At 42.8% G+C, this 20,719-nt stretch overlaps 1 protein-coding gene across 2 annotated transcripts in view; it reads left to right on the forward strand.

The window, feature by feature from the left end:
* Positions 1-20,719, forward strand: part of ASIC1 (acid sensing ion channel subunit 1) — a 360,279-nt gene that overhangs the window by 313,435 nt on the left and 26,125 nt on the right. For both annotated transcript variants that reach the window (XM_077298058.1, XM_077298059.1), the window contains one exon: positions 2,968-3,121. In XM_077298058.1, coding sequence (XP_077154173.1) covers positions 2,968-3,121 — 154 coding nt within the window. The remainder of the gene's footprint in view (positions 1-2,967; positions 3,122-20,719) is intronic.

Consider the following 20,719-nt stretch of genomic DNA (forward strand, 5'->3'; position numbering starts at 1 on the left):
CCATATCACAGTACAATAACTCCTGCTGCATTTTATATTTATTTTTTTTCCAGATAAAAAAAAAATTGCCAGTAAACCACCATATTTTTCATATTGATAAGCTTGGCTCCTCTGAAACGCATTACCATTGTGTCCTGGAGCCACGTGATAAGTCGCATGTATGTGGAAATGAGACCCGATCATCAGTTAGAAGCCGGTGCAAAGCTCAAGTGTTTCTACAAAATTGAATAGCGGTCTTTCGCTTTTCACCTCCTTTAATAATCTTGTTCTGCAAAATGGATTTTTTTTTTTCTTTATCTGAGATCTGAGGTTTTCCGCTGATAACGGGACATCCTTACGTCCTCCAGCTGCGGCGTAGACCTTCGTGGCACTGAAAAATTGTGCATCGTACCAACAATTTTGTGCCTCAGAAAGAATGTTTGTGTTGCATCTGCTAAAGGTGAACAGACAGATTTCAGGAGCGTTATTAGTGCCGATGCCTCGTGCTTTGAGATGTGGAAGACAAACACATAGATGAAACACTTACTTATTGATGCCAGCAGCAGTAACGCTAGAAGCAAAACATTCCACTGTGAACATTTTCTGTAGTTTACATATTTTGATAAGATACTGATTATTTTTCTACATTAATACGTATTTCCCACCAAAGATATTTTTGGTATATCCACAAGACATGCCATACTGACCTTATATCTGGAGGATGAAAAAAATCTACCTGGAGATTAAAGCCGATCTGTCACTAGATTTCACAATACAAACTATATGCTATATATATTATTGAATAGATTTGGGATCTGACGAGACTGGTGTACTTACTTTGAAAATTCATATCAGAATAACTGCATAATTATGATAAAAAAAAATAGCATTTTATGAGTCCATCTAGAGAGTGACTAACAAATTAAAGTTGTACTCTGTGACACTATAGTATGCAAACATGGAGCATATGAAATTGGAATTGCATTGCTGCTATAGAAAATAAGATAAAAATGAAGATACTTAGCACATAAATTGGCCAATTCATGTGTGCCCAGCAACCATCGACAAGGCAACCTTCTTTGCTAGAAACCTACCCTAATATGATACCTCTCCTGGGCCGATAGATTCCTTTTTTATGGGTAGGTAGGATAAAGCTGTGATTAAAAATGCCATAGGCTGATGGGTGCAGTGCTCAATCAGAGAGCCTATTTATTCAACTAATAAAAGACTGACCATCACTTCCAAGCAGAAAAACAGGTGTGTAACGGTGCAACCTGAGAGAGCCACTTCCATATGTAACTAACAAACCAAAGCTGCACTCTGTGACACTACAGTATGCAAGTAGGGAATAAATAAAATTGGAATTGCATTACTGCTCTAGAAAAAATGTTAAAATGAAGATACCTACCGCATAAATTAGCCAATTCATGTGTGCCCAACAGCCATCGACAAGGAGGCCTTCTTTGTTGGGAACCTAACCTAAAATTATACCTCTCCTGGGCTGATAGCCTACAATCATATGGGTATGTAGGATCCAGCTGTGATTAAAACCTCCATACGCTGATGGGTGGAGTGCTGTTTTTCTGTTTGAAAGCGGCAGTCTTTGATGTTTGTATGCACAGGCTTTCTGACTGAGCACTCCACCCATCAGCTTATGGTGGTTTTAACCAATACTTGATTTTACCTACTTATATAATTGTAGGCTACCTGCCCAAGGTCATATTAAGTGAGGTTCCCAGCAAAGAGGCCTACTTGTTGATGGTTGTTGGGCACACATGAATTGGCTAATTTATGTGCTAAGTATCTTCATCTTACCTTTTTTTCTAGAGCAGTAATGCAATTCCAATTTCATATATTCCATATTTGCACACTATAGCATCACAGAGTGCAGCTTTGATTTGTTAGTCACATACGGAAGTGGCTCTCTTAGCTTGCACTTGTTCACAACTGTTTCTTTCTGTTTGGAAGTGACAGCCAGTCTTTGATATTTGTGGAGAGTGAGAGAGTTCAGGACTCCAAGTGTAATCAGTCACCCCCCAGGCAACCTGACCGACAGCTGCAGCTTGTACTGTGCAGTCTCAAGACAGGGGAAGAACATTGAGGCGCTGTCAATCAGGCTAAATGGGCAAAGATTGAGATTAAGCTGTCATTATTATACAGCCATTCTGACATGGATTATCAATGTAACTACATCAGCCTCATCAGGTCTAAGAGATCTATTAAAACAGGGGTCCCCAACCTGTGATTTGGGAGCTCATGTGTATCTCAAGCCCATGATGTGTGGCTTGTAGTTGTCGGCTTACTTAGCATCCAGGTCTAGCAAGTAGCTATGTAAAGAAGGTCTCCAGATGGTGACTTTTGTGAGTAGCACAGAATTGCAGATCAGGATGTGCATAAACTGGTGGAAAAGGAGAGATAACTATAACAAGCTGCAGATAACACAATACTGCCAGTTAGAGGGCTGTTTGAGGATGGATGTGATAGCATGGTGGGAATGCTTACTGTAAGAATATCGAATAGGGGTAAAGTGATAACCCCTGGATATAAGTATACTATTCATAAAGAAGAGGAGCACAAAGTCGTCTTATGCTTTCTGTGTGGAAACGTTGGGGTCATACTGTTATGGAAGGCTTTGGGTATCACTATGGTGTGTGTGGGAAGAGGGCAACCTGGTTATGGCTCGCAACCATCTTTCAGAGCTAAATGTGGCTCGCAAGATAAGGTTGAGGACCACTGTATTAAAGTAATTTGTATTGTAAAATTGCACACATCCACCTCTCTCTACTCTATATAATTTACAGAAATAACTAAACTTGCAGTGTCAAAAGATTGCTGTCCTCCATATAGGAGGGGGTCTCTAAGGTAGGTTTCCCACCTATCAGACATGTATGACATATCCTGTGGCTCTCCCATTTCTGTGGTGGTAAAACTGCTTTAACGGTACTAGTTTAATTTCAATTCTTCTTTGTATCTTCTCAACTTTCTCAGATTTCCTAGTGGAAAAGGACAATGACTACTGTGTATGTGAGACTCCATGTAACATGACACGGTATGGGAAGGAGATGTCCATGGTGAAAATCCCAAGCAAAGCTTCAGCTCGCTATCTGGCCAAGAAGTACAATAAAAGCGAGCAATACATATCGTAAGTATCCCTCACCATATAAGCTGTTTCCTTGAGTGCTATATGTATGATATATATATATATATATATATATATATATATACATATAGGCGCTCATGCTTAGGATGCCAATCAATCTTTCAATATATTTTTGGAGTTTGGGAGAAAACCCACACAAACATAAGTAGTATGTAGAGAACTAGCATCAAGGCAACATGTCTTACCACCGAACCTTCAATCTCTCCTGTTGTAAATGTGATGTCCCCATTACTGGAAACGGTTGGGAGATGGCACCATGTTGTACAGATTACGGCCAAATAAACTGAAACTATATCCCCAACACTATGGGAGCCATCCACAGAATTAAGATGGTTTATAGGAAAGTAATGGAGTGATGGAATGATGTTTTATCACTTCACAACAATGTAGTTATATCAGTCAGAGCTATTCCAATGGGAAGTTGAGCCCACTAAGTAACATATGTATATTCTAAAATGAATGTCAACCAAAGGCGTGAACATCACAGAGGGAGACATTGTGGCATCAATGGGGTCTTCAAGAGTGGAGGAGCCGAGACATCTACAGCATTAGTAAACATGGGTGTGAAGAATGAATCCACCAATGATGAAAAGGAATGGGGCAACCAAGCATACATTTCTTCTTCCCCATGCAGTGGCATCAGCCAGTATATGACGGTGGCTCCATTCTCATATCTGCTGCAATTTAAGAGACATTGGCTGCAGTGGCCAGATGTAGCTTTTTACAACAGTACATTATACTTGACAATATTGCTGCCATTAATGACTCTTCAGCCCTATATTACATTTTCATGCAGTAAATTAAGAGTGACGTTTTGTAAACCCGTACTGTGGCATTTACTGGATGAGTCTTGAGCTCAAATACAATCCCTAATTCCCAATTTACTTTGAATCGGATTCTTGGACTTCTGCACAGGCTCATTTTATTTGCCTAAGAAACTCTTCAGAACAATTTTTCTGATATAATATTAGCATCGCTAGAAACATGAAAACCATACTAATTGCCACTTGTGATGGAAGCTCCAGCAAAGCAGCCTAACATCTTCATAACAGCCTGAAACATCCCCGTCTAGACTTTATTCTTTTTTTTTCGAACTAGTAAAGTCCAGCAAAGGGATTATTCTCCGCCGTGTGGATCTTAAATTTGATTGACTTGATTTAATTCCTATTCTAACAGTGCTTTGTGTACGGATTGGCACTTTATATGTCCAGCTGGAAAAGGATAAACCCCTTTTCTGTATAATGCTGAATTAGAAAGCAGTTCATTATTAACCTGGAGCTAAAGATTCAACTTATAGGAGATTTCATCCGATGGTTGACAATATGCCACTCAAAGTGCAGAGTTACCACGCGCTCGGCGCTGAATATTAATTCCCCATGAATAACATATCGTGAATTAATAAACCATTGCATATGAAAGGATCCAAGTCTACGCTGGGTAGTAAGGATAGCCTTTCAGTCAGCTATGCTGTTATACTCTGAGAGATGGGTATTATATTGTTCTTATGCTTTTGTTGTTGGCAGATGTGCTTTGCTGGTAGCATAATAAAATCCTCAATTTTGTTAAGTAAATCCATAAATCATTCATCCATCAGATAAGTAGCATGGGCGCAGACAGCTGAAATACTGCGTACAGGAGATTTCTTTATTGCATGTTTTATTAAACTGTGAAAATGTGAGAAAGTCATAAAAAGAAGAAATTGTATAATTATGTCATCTTCCTTAAAGAACACCTTACAGTTCTACAGAAATCTCAAATTCAACAGAACTTTACCATTATCCATGTGTCGGGGTGCATCCAAGCTTTGCTGTTCCATTTCTTTAGTACAGAGCTCTGATCTTCTGAGGCTATTCAGGTCAACAGGAGTGGAGAACAATCTACCACCCTCCTGAATACAGACAGTAACAGTCAAAGAAGCAGCAGAATGATTGATATGCCATCACATCCACAGGAGTCAGCTCCACAAGACTGAGGTTCTTTGTAGAAAAAGCTGAGAACCATGGATTAATCAACTAAGCATCAGAATTTATCGAAATGGTAACTTCTGCATTGATTTATAAAACAGGTGCACTTAAAATATAGTCGTCATCACAATGGAAAAATGGAAGAACACTTTTTGGCCACCGTGACAGACCACTGTACAACTTCCTCAATTCTTTCTATACTGATTGCCCAATGGCTGTCAACAGACAGGGGTTTCCTGTAGCGTAACTACCAAGAAGTTCAACATGGCTGGCACTTGTTTTCAGTCTTGTGGAATTGAATTTCTTCTCACATGCAGCACAATTGATTGGTTACTATTTATAACAGTGGCACGATACACTTGTTGGTTACAACTCACACTTGATGGAATCTTATGCTTTTAGTAGAAAAACTCCAACTGTACAATTTACAAAATGGTCTCTTTGTCAGGCCTTTGGGACTGTGAGAACTGCAACAAATCCCCCAAATGGTCAGGTTGCATTTAAGATGACAGCTGGATCTCCAACAAACCTTCCGTGCTGCTGTGGGATTTTGGAAAGCTTCCTTCTGCTACAGCCTAAGGGTGCTTTCACACTGAGCTTTGTCCCACGTTCGTTGGTCCTATCGGGGGTTACTTCCAAACCTCATCCCATCCCTGCAAAATGGGATTTGGGCGTATGCTCCAACGGCCATTAACTATAATGGTTCCGACAGAGTCAACATGTGCTGTGTCGTGCATCATTTTTGGATGTACATGCCTACTGGAGGCAGACGCTCAGGCGCAGTCCACTTCGCAAGCCCTGACGGGATCAACACGCGTGGGACAAAGCGCAGTGTAAAAGTGCCCTCAATTGACCTAGGCTTTTCTCATTGGGATGCACAAGACACAAGGTCTAGGATTATCTCTTAATATAATTCTGTGAAGAGTACTTACATTTTCCACAAGTGGTCTCACATCATTTGGCTTCATCAATGGTTCCAAAAATGATCAATTTAAGGACTTTCTTCTGTCTATTTTTACTATGATTATTGTGCAGTGCTAACCATCACATCAGCAAAATGCTGACTCCATGGGCCCTTACCGACACGCAGTACCAACTGCTCTGACAGGGTATGGTGCCACTGTCACATACAATGGGCTCCCGGCTAGTGATGAGTGAGCGTGCTCGGATAGGACACGAGCGGGTTCGGATAACACCTTATCCGAGCACGCTTGCTCAAAACTACTCCCAGCCCATTACTTCTACAAGCCAACAGGCACACAGATTCTGTAAAGGGCAAAAACAACACAATGTAAAAGATGTCACAAGAATACAAAGGAACAGCAATGCAACAAAAGTAATACCATTTCCAATAGATACTTAGCTATAATGTTGTTTAATGGAGAAAAAAATGTAGCTTACACCCTAAACACAATGTACAGTGAGTAGGCTCAATACTATAGGCCATCTTGTATGTTGCCTTGTTGCAATGCACCTCTAATGACATGTTAAACTTTAGGACTTGCAGTTTCTTATTTAGCATCTTTTATGTTTAAACCAAAACATGACACATTTTTCCTATCCATACACAGTGTGTGACACTCTTTCTGCAATCAACTTTTTGTCATGGTAGAATTGGCAGGATAAGCCATAAATGTATTCTAGGAGCAGGTACCACCTCTTGAGTACAGATGTGCTCTGATCCCTGTCCTGCATGTTGTGGCATTCAATGCATCCAAGCAGAGAATACCTAGAGATGTCATATCTAACTGAATAATTGATACTAATATATATTAGGAAATCGCATGAACAGTAGTGCCCTAATATGCACTTATAATCAGAATTTCTCCATGGGCAGGTATTTTGCACAAAGTGGCTGACTCCGTCACTTACCCCAGCAGGCCACGATTATCATTAGAAATATTGGTCTTGTAGTAAATCTTCCTTTCCTCCATCTAGGGTAATATTAGTAATATATTCCATCTGGTTCTTGGGGACGGGGACAGCATGGGCCTGTGTGATTTCAAATGCCAGGGCTGAATTTCAGTCCCAGTCCGTACCTGTATGAGTGTCAAAATGCTCCGATAGTCTATCCAGAATGACTCATCTACCTTTTAGAACATGTATTTCTGTGATTAGATGTTATACCACCTGCCCCCCTAAATATCTAGATGATTTATTGGAATTTAATTTAATACACTTTCTCTATTTAACCAGTTGTGAGTATATGCTTTGCATCACACTCCTTTTGGTGTCAGTAGCCCCTCATCATCTGTATGTATAGGCTACTGGTTCAGGCTATACACTATCTAGTTTTCTAGGTGTCAACTTGCAGTGTTAGGACTCATTAGTGCTATTTAGATGAACTCATAGTTGCGCGGGGGCATCATATTGTCTACATTAGGGTGCCAACCTCTGTAGACAGGCTGTTGTGTATCCGCTTTTTGGGCTCCCCTGGTGGTTGCTGGTGGTACTGGTGACTTGTTTGCCTTTGCTGCTTCTGTTCACCTGCTTCCATCAGTGTTTGGGAGTTTCCTATTTAGCCTTGCTCTCCAGTCATTTCCTTGCCGGTCATCATTGTAACCAGAGCCTTCGGTTGCATGTTCCTGCTACTAGTCTGCTGATCAGCTAAGTGGACTTTGTCCTTTTGTTTTGTATCTTTTGTCCAGTTTGCAGTTTTTGTAATTCTCTGTAGCTGGAAGCTCTTGCGGGCTGAAATTGCCACTCCTGTGTCATGAGTTGACACAGGAGTCTTAAAGTAATTTCAGGATGGTTTTTGAAAGGGTTTTCAGTTGACCGTGAAGTCCTCTTTTGTATCCTTCTGCTATCTAGTAAGTGGACCTCTCTTTGCTAAATCTACTTTCATACTGTGTATGTTTTTTCCTCTTAATTCACCGTTATTACATGTGGGGGGCTGCTATCATCTTTTGGGGTATTTCCCTAGAGGTAAGCCAGGTCTGTTTTTTCCTCTACCAGGCGTAGTTAGTCCTCCGGCTGGCGCGTGGCATTTAGGAAGCCGTAGGTATGCTCCCTGGCTACTATTAGTTGTGTGGTAGATTTAGCTCACGGTCAAATCGAGTTTCCATCACCCGAGAGCTCGTTCGTTATTTATATGTTTCTTACGTTCCCTTGCCATTGGGAACCATGACAGTATGACCGGCCCGTGTTAAACTTATTGGCAGAAGAAAGGAGAGAAAAAAGAAGTCTGTAAATTTTTTATTTTTTTTTTCCCTATGCTTGCTCCATAGTTGGATCAGTTGTATTTCAGCTCTAATTACTGCATTTGCCTTTCTCTCCTTATAATCCTTGAATGGCTCTGAGCTCACCTGTTTAAAGATGGATCCTCAGAGTTTGGCTGCAGGTTTAAATAATTTTGCTACGAAGGTTCAAAATTTACAAGATTTTGTTATGCATACTCCTATTTCTGAACCTAAAATCCCTACACCAGAGGTATTTTCCGGAGATAGATCTCAGTTTCTGAATTTCAAATATAATTGTAAATTATTCCTTTCTCTCAGACCTCACTCCTCAGGAGATCCTGTCCAGCAGGTCAAGATTGTAATTTCTTTGCTGCGAGGTGACCCTCAAAATTGGGCATTTTCATTGGCACCAGGGGATCCTGCGCTGCTCAATGTGGATGCGTTTTTCCTGGCTTTAGGGTTGCTTTATGAGGAACCTAATTTGGAGATTCAAGCTGAAAAAGCTTTGATAGCCCTATCTCAAGGGCAAGATGAAGCTGAGATATACTGCCAAAAATTTCGTAAATGGTCTGTGCTTACTCAGTGGAATGAGTGCGCCTTAGCGGCAAATTTCAGAGAGGGCCTTTCTGATGCCGTTAAAGATGTTATGGTCGGGTTCCCTGCGCCTACAGGTCTGAATGAGTCCATGACAATGGCAATTCAGATTGATCGGCGTTTGCGGGAGCGCAAACCCGTGCACCATTTGGCGGTATCTTCTGAAGAGACGCCAGAGAAAATGCAATGTGACAGAATGATGTCTAGAAGCGAGCGGCAGAATTATAGGCGTAAAAATGGGTTGTGCTTCTATTGTGGTGATTCTGCTCATGTTATATCGGCATGCTCTAAGCGTACTAGGAAGGTTGACAAGTCTATTTCAATTGGCACTTTACAGTTCAAATTTATTTTGTCTGTAACCTTGATTTGTTCATTATCAGTTATTACCGTGGATGCCTATGTGGACTCTGGCGCCGCTCTGAGTCTTATGGACTGGTCCTTTGCCAGGCGCTGTGGGTTTGATTTGGAGCCTCTGGAAGTCCCTATACCTCTGAAGGGTATTGATTCTACACCTTTGGCTTGTAATAAACCACAGTTCTGGACGCAAGTGACTATGCGTATGACTCCAGACCATCAGGAGGTGATTCGCTTCCTTGTGTTGTACAATTTACATGATGTTTTGGTGCTTGGATTACCATGGCTACAGTCTCATAACCCAGTCCTTGACTGGAAAGCTATGTCTGTGTTAGGCTACGTTCACATTTGCGTTGTGCGCCGCAGCGTCGGCGCCGCAGCGCACAACGCAAACAAAAACGCGGCAAAACGCACGCTAAAACGCTGCGTTTTGCGCCGCATGCGTCCTTTTTGGCCGAAAGTTGGACGCAAAAAAAATGCAACTTGAAGCGTTTCTTGCGTCCAACGCTTGCGGCCATGCGGCGCAAAACGCAGCACAACGCATGTCCATGCGCCCCCATGTTAAATATAGGGGCGCATGACGCATGCGGCGCCGCTGCGGCGCCCGACGCTGCGGCGCTGACCGCAAATGTGAACGTAGCCTTAAGCTGGGGATGTCGGGGGGCTCATGGGGACACTCCTTTGGTGTCCATTTCGTCATCTATTCCATCTGAGATTCCGGCATTTTTGTCTGATTATCGTGATATTTTTGAAGAGCCTAAAATTGGTTCACTCCCTCCTCACAGGGATTGTGATTGCGCCATAGATCTGATTCCTGGCAGTAAATTTCCAAAGGGTCGTTTGTTTAACCTATCTGTACCTGAACATGCTGCTATGCGCGAGTATATTAAGGAGTCCCTGGAAAAGGGACATATTCGTCCTTCTTCATCACCTTTAGGAGCCGGTTTTTTCTTTGTCTCTAAGATTGATCTTCGTGGGGCGTATAATTTGGTGCGAATTAAGCAGGGGGATGAGTGGAAAACCGCATTTAATACGCCTGAGGGCCATTTTGAGTATTTGGTAATGCCTTTCGGCCTTTCTAATGCACCTTCTGTCTTTCAGTCCTTAATGCATGATATTTTCCGTGAATATTTGGATAAATTTATGATTGTGTACTTGGATGATATTTTGATTTTTTCTGATGACTGGGAGTCTCATGTTCAGCAGGTCAGGAGGGTTTTTCAGGTTTTGCGGGAGAATTCTTTGTGTGTAAAGGGTTCAAAGTGTGTTTTTGGGGTTCAAAAAATTTCCTTTTTGGGGTACATTTTTTCCCCTTCTTCTATTGAGATGGACCCTGTCAAGGTTCGGGCTATTTACGACTGGACGCAGCCTACTTCTCTGAAGAGTCTTCAGAAATTCTTGGGCTTTGCTAATTTTTATCGTCGATTTATAGCTGGTTTTTCTGGCGTTGCTAAACCTCTGACGGATTTGACTAAAAAGGGTGCTGATGTTGCCAATTGGTCCCCTGCTGCTGTGGAGGCCTTTCGGGAGCTTAAGCGCCGCTTTTTGTCTGCCCCTGTGTTGCGCCAGCCTGATGTTTCTCTTCCCTTTCAGGTTGAGGTCGATGCTTCCGAGATCGGAGCGGGGGCGGTTTTGTCGCAGAGAAGTTCCGACTGCTCAGTGATGAGACCTTGTGCGTTCTTTTCGCGAAAATTTTCGGCCGCCGAGCGAAACTATGATGTTGGTAATCGGGAGCTTTTGGCCATGATGTGGGCATTTGAGGAGTGGCGTCATTGGCTTGAGGGTGCCAGACATCAGGTGGTAGTTTTGACTGATCACAAGAATTTAATTTATTTGGAGTCTGCCAGGCGCCTGAATCCTAGACAGGCACATTGGTCGTTGTTCTTTTCCCGGTTTAATTTTGTGGTCTCGTACTTACCGGGTTCTAGGAATGTGAAGGCAGATGCTCTTTCTAGGAGTTTTGAGCCTGACTCTCCTGGGAATTCTGAACCTGCTGGTGTCCTTAAGGATGGGGTGGTTTTGTCTGCTGTCTCTCCAGATCTGCGACGTGCTTTGCAAGAATTTCAGGCGGATAGACCTGATCGTTGTCCGTCTGGTAGACTGTTTGTTCCTGACGATTGGACCACTAGAGTCATCTCGGAAGTTCATTCTTCTACTCTGGCAGGTCATCCGGGAATTTTTGGCACCAGAGATTTGGTGGCTAGATCCTTCTGGTGGCCTTCCCTGTCTCGAGATGTGCGTGTTTTTGTGCAGTCTTGCGATGTGTGTGCTCGGGCCAAGCCTTGTTGTTCTAGGGCTAGTGGGTTGTTGTTGCCCTTGCCTATTCCTAAGAGGCCTTGGACGCACATCTCTATGGACTTTATCTCGGATCTCCCTGTTTCTCAGAAGATGTCTGTCATCTGGGTGGTGTGTGACCGTTTTTCTAAAATGGTTCATTTAGTGCCATTGCCTAAGTTGCCTTCCTCATCTGAGTTGGTCCCTCTGTTTTTTCAAACTGTGGTTCGCTTGCATGGTATTCCGGAAAACATCGTTTCTGACAGGGGTACCCAGTTCGTGTCTAGATTTTGGCGGGCAGTCTGTGCCAGGTTGGGCATTGATTTGTCCTTTTCGTCTGCATTCCATCCTCAGACCAATGGCCAGACGGAGCGAACTAATCAAACTTTGGAGACTTATTTGAGGTGTTTTGTGTCTGCGGATCAGGATGATTGGGTTGCCTTTCTGCCGTTGGCGGAGTTTGCTCTTAATAATCGGGCTAGTTCTGCCACTTTGGTTTCTCCTTTCTTTTTCAATTCAGGGTTTCATCCGCGTTTTTCATCTGGTCAGGTTGAATCTTCGGATTGTCCTGGAGTGGATGCGGTGGTGGATCGGTTGCATCGGATTTGGGGACAAGTGGTGGATAATTTGGAATTGTCCCAGGAGAGGACTCAGCAGTTTGCTAACCGTCGTCGTCGTGTTGGTCCCCACCTTCGCGTTGGGGACTTGGTGTGGTTGTCTTCCCGTTTTGTCCCTATGAGGGTTTCTTCTCCCAAATTTAAGCCTCGGTTCATCGGTCCTTATAGGATTTTGGAGATTCTTAACCCTGTTTCCTTTCGTTTGGACCTCCCGGCATCTTTCGCTATCCATAATGTGTTCCATCGGTCGCTGTTGCGGAGATATGAGGTACCGGTGGTTCCTTCTACTGAACCTCCTGCTCCTGTGCTGGTGGAGGGTGAATTGGAGTACGTCGTAGAGAAGATCTTGGACTCCCGTATTTCCAGACGGAGACTTCAATATCTGGTTAAATGGAAAGGCTATGGTCAGGAAGATAATTCTTGGGTAACTGCCTCTGATGTTCATGCCTCGGATTTGGTTTGTGCCTTTCATAGGGCTCATCCAGATCGCCCTGGCGGTTCTTGTGAGGGTTCGGTGCCCCCTCCTTAAGGGGAGGGTACTGTTGTGTATCCGCTTTTTGGGCTCCCCTGGTGGTTGCTGGTGGTACTGGTGACTTGTTTGCCTTTGCTGCTTCTGTTCACCTGCTTCCATCAGTGTTTGGGAGTTTCCTATTTAGCCTTGCTCTCCAGTCATTTCCTTGCCGGTCATCATTGTAACCAGAGCCTTCGGTTGCATGTTCCTGCTACTAGTCTGCTGATCAGCTAAGTGGACTTTGTCCTTTTGTTTTGTATCTTTTGTCCAGTTTGCAGTTTTTGTAATTCTCTGTAGCTGGAAGCTCTTGCGGGCTGAAATTGCCACTCCTGTGTCATGAGTTGACACAGGAGTCTTAAAGTAATTTCAGGATGGTTTTTGAAAGGGTTTTCAGTTGACCGTGAAGTCCTCTTTTGTATCCTTCTGCTATCTAGTAAGTGGACCTCTCTTTGCTAAATCTACTTTCATACTGTGTATGTTTTTTCCTCTTAATTCACCGTTATTACATGTGGGGGGCTGCTATCATCTTTTGGGGTATTTCCCTAGAGGTAAGCCAGGTCTGTTTTTTCCTCTACCAGGCGTAGTTAGTCCTCCGGCTGGCGCGTGGCATTTAGGAAGCTGTAGGTATGCTCCCTGGCTACTATTAGTTGTGTGGTAGATTTAGCTCACGGTCAACTCGAGTTTCCATCACCCGAGAGCTCGTTCGTTATTTATATGTTTCTTACGTTCCCTTGCCATTGGGAACCATGACAACAGGCAGAGTCAATTTCTGATATATATAGGGGCAGATAGGCCTGGGCTGCCTGACTGAAGAACCTGTATACTCCCTATTAGACCTCCATTTCTGTTTTTAATCCTTTCCTTTACTTTGCTTTTGAGTGCTGATTGGAATGTATATCCAAAAAAGTATATTTTTTAGTTTTTGTTTTGGTCTGCTTGGATGGTAATTGATTTTGGGCCCCTTACCCTATATACCCTCATTCGGTTTGCTTATATAAAGGAAAATCACTATTCTTCTTTATAATGGGAGCTATGGAAAGGGACAGTCCTTTAAAAATTAAAAAGAAACAACAGATTCAAAGAAAATAAAAACTGAAATACAAAACTATACAGTTTAATAAAATGTGTTAAAGGGAACCTGTCAAGAGATTCGTGATCAAACAATGGGCAGAACTTGACCCGAACTTGACCCCTGACCCGAACTTGACCCCGGACCCGAACCCCATATAAGTCAATGGGGACCCAAACTTTGGAGCTGTAAAATGGCTGTAAAATGGTTGTAGTAAGGGCTAGGAGCCTGAAAAAGGAAGCAAAATGGGGAAATGAGCATTACAATCGCCTTGCAAACAATTATGGATAGAAAAATTTGGAAAAAAGTAATCTTGAACCCCAACGCAGAAGTTCAAGTGGAGGAGTGGAGCACTGCCTTGTGTGTGTAGTTTACTGTATTTGTTAATAAATAGAAAAGTAAATGAAGTGGGGTCACCCCTATTTTTAATGGGAAGGGGCAAATATTTATGTACCTTCTCAGCCTATTAATATCAGCTCACAGGTGTCTGGTTATTAAAAATGTGGGACCCTAAAACAATGATGTGGGGTCCCCCCTATTTTTAATAACCAGCTAAGGCAAAGCAGATAGCTGAGGGCTAATATTAATAGGCTGTGAAAGTCCTTGGATATTGACCCTTTCCCAGCCTAATAAGACCAGTCCTCAGCCGCCCCAGATTTTTTTTCTGTGTTTTTTCTTCTCTTTTTACTTATTGGGTTAATAATGGGGGTGTCTGATAGATGCCTCTCCATTACTAACCAGTGGGCTTGATGTCAGCGGACATTACACAGCTGACATCAACCCCACAATCCCATTATCCTGATTGCCACCGCATCAGGGCAATTGGGAAGAGACGAGGCTAAGCGCCATCTAATGGACGTGCCATTTCAGGGGCGGCTGAGAGGTCATGTTATTAGGCTTGGAAGGGGACAATATCCATGGACATTTCCAGCCTATTAATATCAGTCCACAGCTGTCTGCTTTGCTTTTACTGGCTATTAAAAACAGGGGGGACCCCACATCATTTTTTGGGAGTCTTTTTTTAATAACCAGCAAAGGCAATGCATGCAGTTGCGGGCTGATATTAATAGGCTGCGAAATTCCATGGATATTGGCCCCTTCCCAGCATAAAAATAATAATAAGACCAGCTCACAGCTGTCTGCTTTCTCTTGGCTGGTTACAAAACATAGGGAGGACCACACATCATTTTTCTTAAATGATTTATTTATTTATTTAATAAGGTTATTCAGGCCGCTGCACGTTCTGCGCTGGCCAATGACACCCATGCTAATACTTGGCATGGCTGTGATGGGGTCAGAAGTGCCCACAACTGTAGCCCTTCAACAAGCTTTATTCGGCTGGTGAACCCGAACAGTAACACAGACTACCGGGAGAAGTGTGTGTTCAGGGTTCAGCACCAGACACCAGGTGTCAGGTATGAACCCCAAATTTTACCGTTTGCTCATCCCTTCTGGAGACAGGACTTGTCCAGGTCTGCCCTTGGCCAACTTTTCCCTAAGCTACTTGCAGTGTTTGATTGGTCTCTCCCGTAGTGAGAGATTTGTCTATCACCTGCAGGGGTATTGGAAAGAGCCAAATCGGGGTGGAGTTGGACAAGTCTGATCTCCAGCTATGGTCCCTGGACAGTGCATTTAAAAGAATAATATACCTGGCTGCAATCGTGCAGCCAGGCTGCGATTCCTGCTGTCCTAGGTTTGGGCATGAATCATCTAACAGGTTTCCTTTCAGGATCATACAATGACTTTACGGAACAGCAGACTCCTTGGAAACAGAAGAGCTTTGGACTAATGTCAGCGCACACGCAGCCAAGTGTCTGTGAAAATTATTTTATAATATCAACAACTACGATATTTAAAGAAACTAGAATGACTGCCACTTATTTTTCAGTAAATAAATGCAGAAATTTCTATGTAGACGGCTGTGTGACATTTTTATATAAAATGGATTGTATATTAAAAGAAAAATGTGTCTTTCAGCTTTGTGGGAAATTGTAAATCAGCATTCCTGCTCAGATGTTTGCTGCAGTGCTGATAGCATGCACGCAGAGGGAAAGGTCAGCTATTTTTTTTCCTTTCAAGCAAATTTTTTATCAATTCAACCTCACTACAGTTGTAATCAGATATTGAAGTAGAGATTAGATGCAGAGACAGTGGAAGTGTATAAATCACATGTAAAATTGAGTGCTATACTTGATACATTTAAAAGAACAAGCTTTAAAGACTGCACTCTCACTATCTGTAAAACACAGTAAAGATTCACATGGCAAAACCAGGATGGTGAACCAAACCGGAAACTTGGGGTGTACACTAATGATCATTCATCCATAGTACAACTGTTCTAATTCCTTGGAGTTGCTCCATTTCAGTAAACAAATATTTAGCTTCTGCACATGATCACATTAATGGGGTTGTCCACTACTGGACAACCCCTTCTTAGTAGCTCCTGGTCCTTCAATCTCCCCGATGTGTCTTCCGCGACGGTTGCAGCTAATCAACAATTGCTGATTAGACTGCAGCTATTAAAGGGCAACCCTCATAAACTGTCTGTATGGGAATGCAGTTCATAGGAAGTAGAATAAAATACCTTAAAATCTACGATCCAATGTCTTATTCCAGAGAAATCCACATTTTTCTTAATATGTAAATGAGCTGTTAAAATCTATGGGCAGATCACAGATCTCCCTGAGAATCTGGCTCCAGAGATTATTGTACAATGGAGAAAATAAGTATTTGATACACTGCCGATTTTGCAAGTTTTCCCACCTACAAAGAATGGAGAGGTCTGTCATTTTTATCATAAGTACACTTCAACTTTGAGAGACTGAATCTAAAAATTAAAAAAAACAGAAAATCACATTGTATGGTTTTTTAAAAATTAAATTGCATTTTATTGCATGAAATAAGTACCGTATACACTCGAGTATAAGCCGAGATTTTCAGCCCATTTTTTGGGGCTGAAAGTCCCCCTCTCGGCTTATACTTGAGTCATACCCAGGGGTCGGCAGGGGAGGGGGAGCGGGGGCTGTCTAATTATACTCACCTACTCCTGGCGCGGTCCCTGCACTTCCCTGCTTCTTCCAGCGCTGCAGCTTCTTCCTGTACTGAGTGGTCACATGGTACCGCTCATTACAGTAATAAATATGCGGATCCACCCCTATGGGAGGTGGAGCCGCATATTCATTACTGTAATGAGCGGTAACGGTGACCGCTCAGTGCAGCAAGAAGATGCAGCGCTGGAAGAAGCAGGGACTGCACCGCGCCAGGAGCAGGTGAGTATAATGGGGAGGGGAGCGCTGCGCTGCGTGGTATTCACCTCTCCTCGTTCCGGTGCGGCTCCGTCTTCAGCATCCTCTGGCTGTGACGCTCAGGTCAGAGGGCGCAGTGACGTGGTCAGTGCGCGCCCTCTGCTTGAACGTCAGTGCTGAAGACAGAGCCGCACCGGAATGATGACCGGTGAATATTGAAAGTGCCGGGGGTCCTGAGCGAGGAGAGGTGAGTATGTGATTTTTTTTTTTTTTTTTATCGCAGCCACAGCATATGGGGCAAGTGTCTGTATGGAGCATGTTATGGGGCCACATAACATTTGTGCAGCACTATAAGGGGCAAGTGACTGTATGGAGCATCTTATGGGGCCATAACGTTTGTGCAGCACTATATAGGGCAAATATCTCTATGGAGCATCTTATGGGGCCCTTATTACCCTTTATGCAGGATTATATGGGGCATATTTTAATATGGAGCATTTAATGGGGCCCATCAAACTTTATGGAGCATTATATGGGGCTCCTGATTCAATATGGATATTCAAAAACACTTATCCTACTGATGTCTCAATTAATTTTACTTTTATTGGTATCTATTTTTACTTTTGAAATTTACCAGTAGCTGCTCCATTTCCCACCCTAGGCTTATACTCGTCATTAAGTTTTCCCAGTTTTTTGTGGCAAAATTAGGGGGGTCAGCTTATACTCGGGTCGGCTTATACTCGAGTATATACGGTATTTCCCCTACCTACCAGCAATAATTCTGGCTTTTGCAGATCTGTTAGTTTTTCTTTAAATTAAGAAGCCTTCCTACTCTGCACTCATTAACTGTATTAATTGCACCTGTTTGAACTCGTTACCTCTATAAAAGACACCTGTTCACACACTCAATCACTCTCCAACCTCTCCACCATGGAGAAGACCAAAGAGCTGCCTAAGGACACCAAGGACAAAATTGTAGACCTGCACAAGGCTGGGATGGACTACAGGACAATAGGTAAGCTGCTTGGTGCGAAGGCAACCACTGTTGGTGCAATCATTAGAAAATGAAAGAAACACAAGAAGATTGTCAGTCTTCCTCGGTCTGAGGCTCCATGCAAGATCTCCAATCGTGGGGTAAGGGTGATTCTGAAAAAGGTCGGGAATCAGCCCAGAACTACACAGGAGGACATTGTCAATGACCTGAAGAGAGGTGGGACCACAGTCTCAAAAATGCCTACCATTAGTAACACTTTATGCCGTCATGGATTAAAATTCTGCAGGGCACGCAAGGTCCCCCTGCTCATGCCAGCACATGTCCAGGCCAGTTTGAAGTCCATTAATGACTATCTGGATGATCCAGAGTAGGCATGGGAGAAGGTCATGTGGTCAAATGAGACCAAAATAGAGCTTTTTGAGATCAATTCCTCTTGCCGTGTTTGGAGGAAGAAGAAGGACGAGTACAACCCCAAGAACACCATCCCAACTGTGAAGCATGGTGGGGGAAACATCATACTTTGGGGGTACTTTTCTGCAAAGGAGACAGGATGACTGTACAGTATTGAAGGGAAGGTGCATGGGTTCATGTATCGCAAGATACATTGATGCCTCTCCATTATTAATTTGGCTTAATGCCACCTTACAATAGCAAGGTGGCATTAACCCTTCATTACCCCATATCCCACCGCTACAGGGAGTGGGAAGAGAGTGGCCAAGTGCCAGAATAGGCGCATCTTCCAGATGTGCCTTTTCTGGGGTGGCTGGGGGCAGATGTTTTTAGCCACGGGGGGGGGCCAATAACCATGGACCCTCTCCTGGCTATTAATATCTGCCCTCATTCACTGGCTTTACCATTCTGGTGGAGAAAATTGCGCGGGAGCCCAAGCCAATTTTTTCCGCCATTTAACCCTTTATTTTCGCAGCTACAGCGCCCACATTTTGCACATACACACTACTAACATTAGTAGTGTGGAATATGCAAAAAAAAAGGGGATATGAGATGGTTTACTGTATGTAAACCATGTCTCATATCCTGTCGGGTTTGTGCAGGAGAAATGAAAAGCCGGCAATTGAATTACCGGCTTTTCACAGATATCGCACTGAATGAAATATAAATACAGAATATATATATATGTGTCTCAATGACATATATATACATATATATATACTGTATATATGTTTTACCGAACATTTGAGCACATAAATCCATTAGATGTCGGTTTTGCAAGCCTGCGAGAAAATCTCGCAGTACGGATGCCATACGGAGGATGCCATGCGCAAAATACGCTGACACACCCTGACTACGGAGGACATACGGACCACTATTTTGGGAACACTTCACCGTATTACGGCCGTATTACGGCCGTAAAAAACGGACCGTATTGTCTTACGCTGAGTGTGACTCCAGCCTTATAAGTGTGAAAACTTACAAAATCGTCAGCGTATAAAAGCTTATTTTCCCACTGTATATGAAAGGAGGAGCTACCAGTGTGAGTCATGTAGATCAGGAGAGCCGACTGTCAGTCATTACATGTCTCATACTGGTAACCTCCACTTTCATATAAAGTAAGATTTGGAGTCAGATTATCGAGGAGATCTGTTTCTGGCCCATGCATTTCTCTGGAATAAGACATTGGATCGGGGAAATCAAGGTATCATTTTATTCAGATTCTTATGTCCTGCATGCCAATATAGACAGCTTAAGAGGGTTGATCCTACTCCCAGATTCACTTTCAGAACCCCTTTAAAGAGTGTTAGAAAAACAAGGCTGATTTCTTCCAAGAAGAGCACCGCACCTGTCCATTGCTAGTGTTTTTGTATTGCAGTTTGGCTCTTCTGAAATGATTGGGGTTAATCTCCAGTAGCCCACATATGCCCAGGTGTGGCAGTGTTCTCACCCTGGAAAAACCCCAGTAAGGGCCGGTTCAGACCTGCGTATAATCAGTCCGTGTGCTATCTCTGTACACCATTGACTGCACACGCAGAGCACGCAGACCCATTATAGCCAGTATGTCTGGTTGATTTTCCACACTGACCGATAGTCTGCATGGAAAAAAATTGCAACATGTAATATTCTAATCTGTTTGTTTCTGCACGGTACCAGAATTATGCATTGAATGTAAAGGCAGCTGTGGCACCCGACCACAATGCAAACGAGCACATGAAGCTGCACACTGGCCTGTTTTTTCAGTATGGCCATCAAAACTCGGCCTCAGGCTCCGTTATTATATAGAATTAATGTTTTACTATGTAAGTTTCTGTATTTTCTATTCTGATTATATAGAAGTATATGTACTGCTGAATGTAACAATGTGTAGCACTCATTGGATTGCATGAGATTTTACCATAAAAGTAATCAAAACCTTAAAAATCACATCTGTGCATGCGGGTTGCGGTAAGGAATATTGGCAATGAGGACTCGCTTTAAAGCAGGACTTATTTCAGAATACGATATGGAAACACACGAAAATCATTGGGTATCAAAACAGAAACATATGATCATAAAAATGGTACCATTTAGCTCATAATACCAGTAGGTATCGTTCATTCCTTGTCATGTGTGCATGAGGACTTATAGGCAAAAACACTAAAAGAATTATTGGTCTAGGAAACTCATAGATGCTTCAACATTTCTGGTGGTTCTGAATGAAGGAGAAATGGACTAGATATAGATTGCAGTTGCAAATGATGCAAGCCTTGTTCTTCTCCCATGAATTGGAACCTGTCTATCTACTCTGTAAATCTTTGAAATAAGTGATTGATTGAAGGAAATGGAT

Source organism: Ranitomeya variabilis, chromosome 3 (genome assembly GCF_051348905.1).
Source record: "Ranitomeya variabilis isolate aRanVar5 chromosome 3, aRanVar5.hap1, whole genome shotgun sequence".
NCBI classification, from domain to species: Eukaryota; Metazoa; Chordata; class Amphibia; order Anura; family Dendrobatidae; genus Ranitomeya; species Ranitomeya variabilis.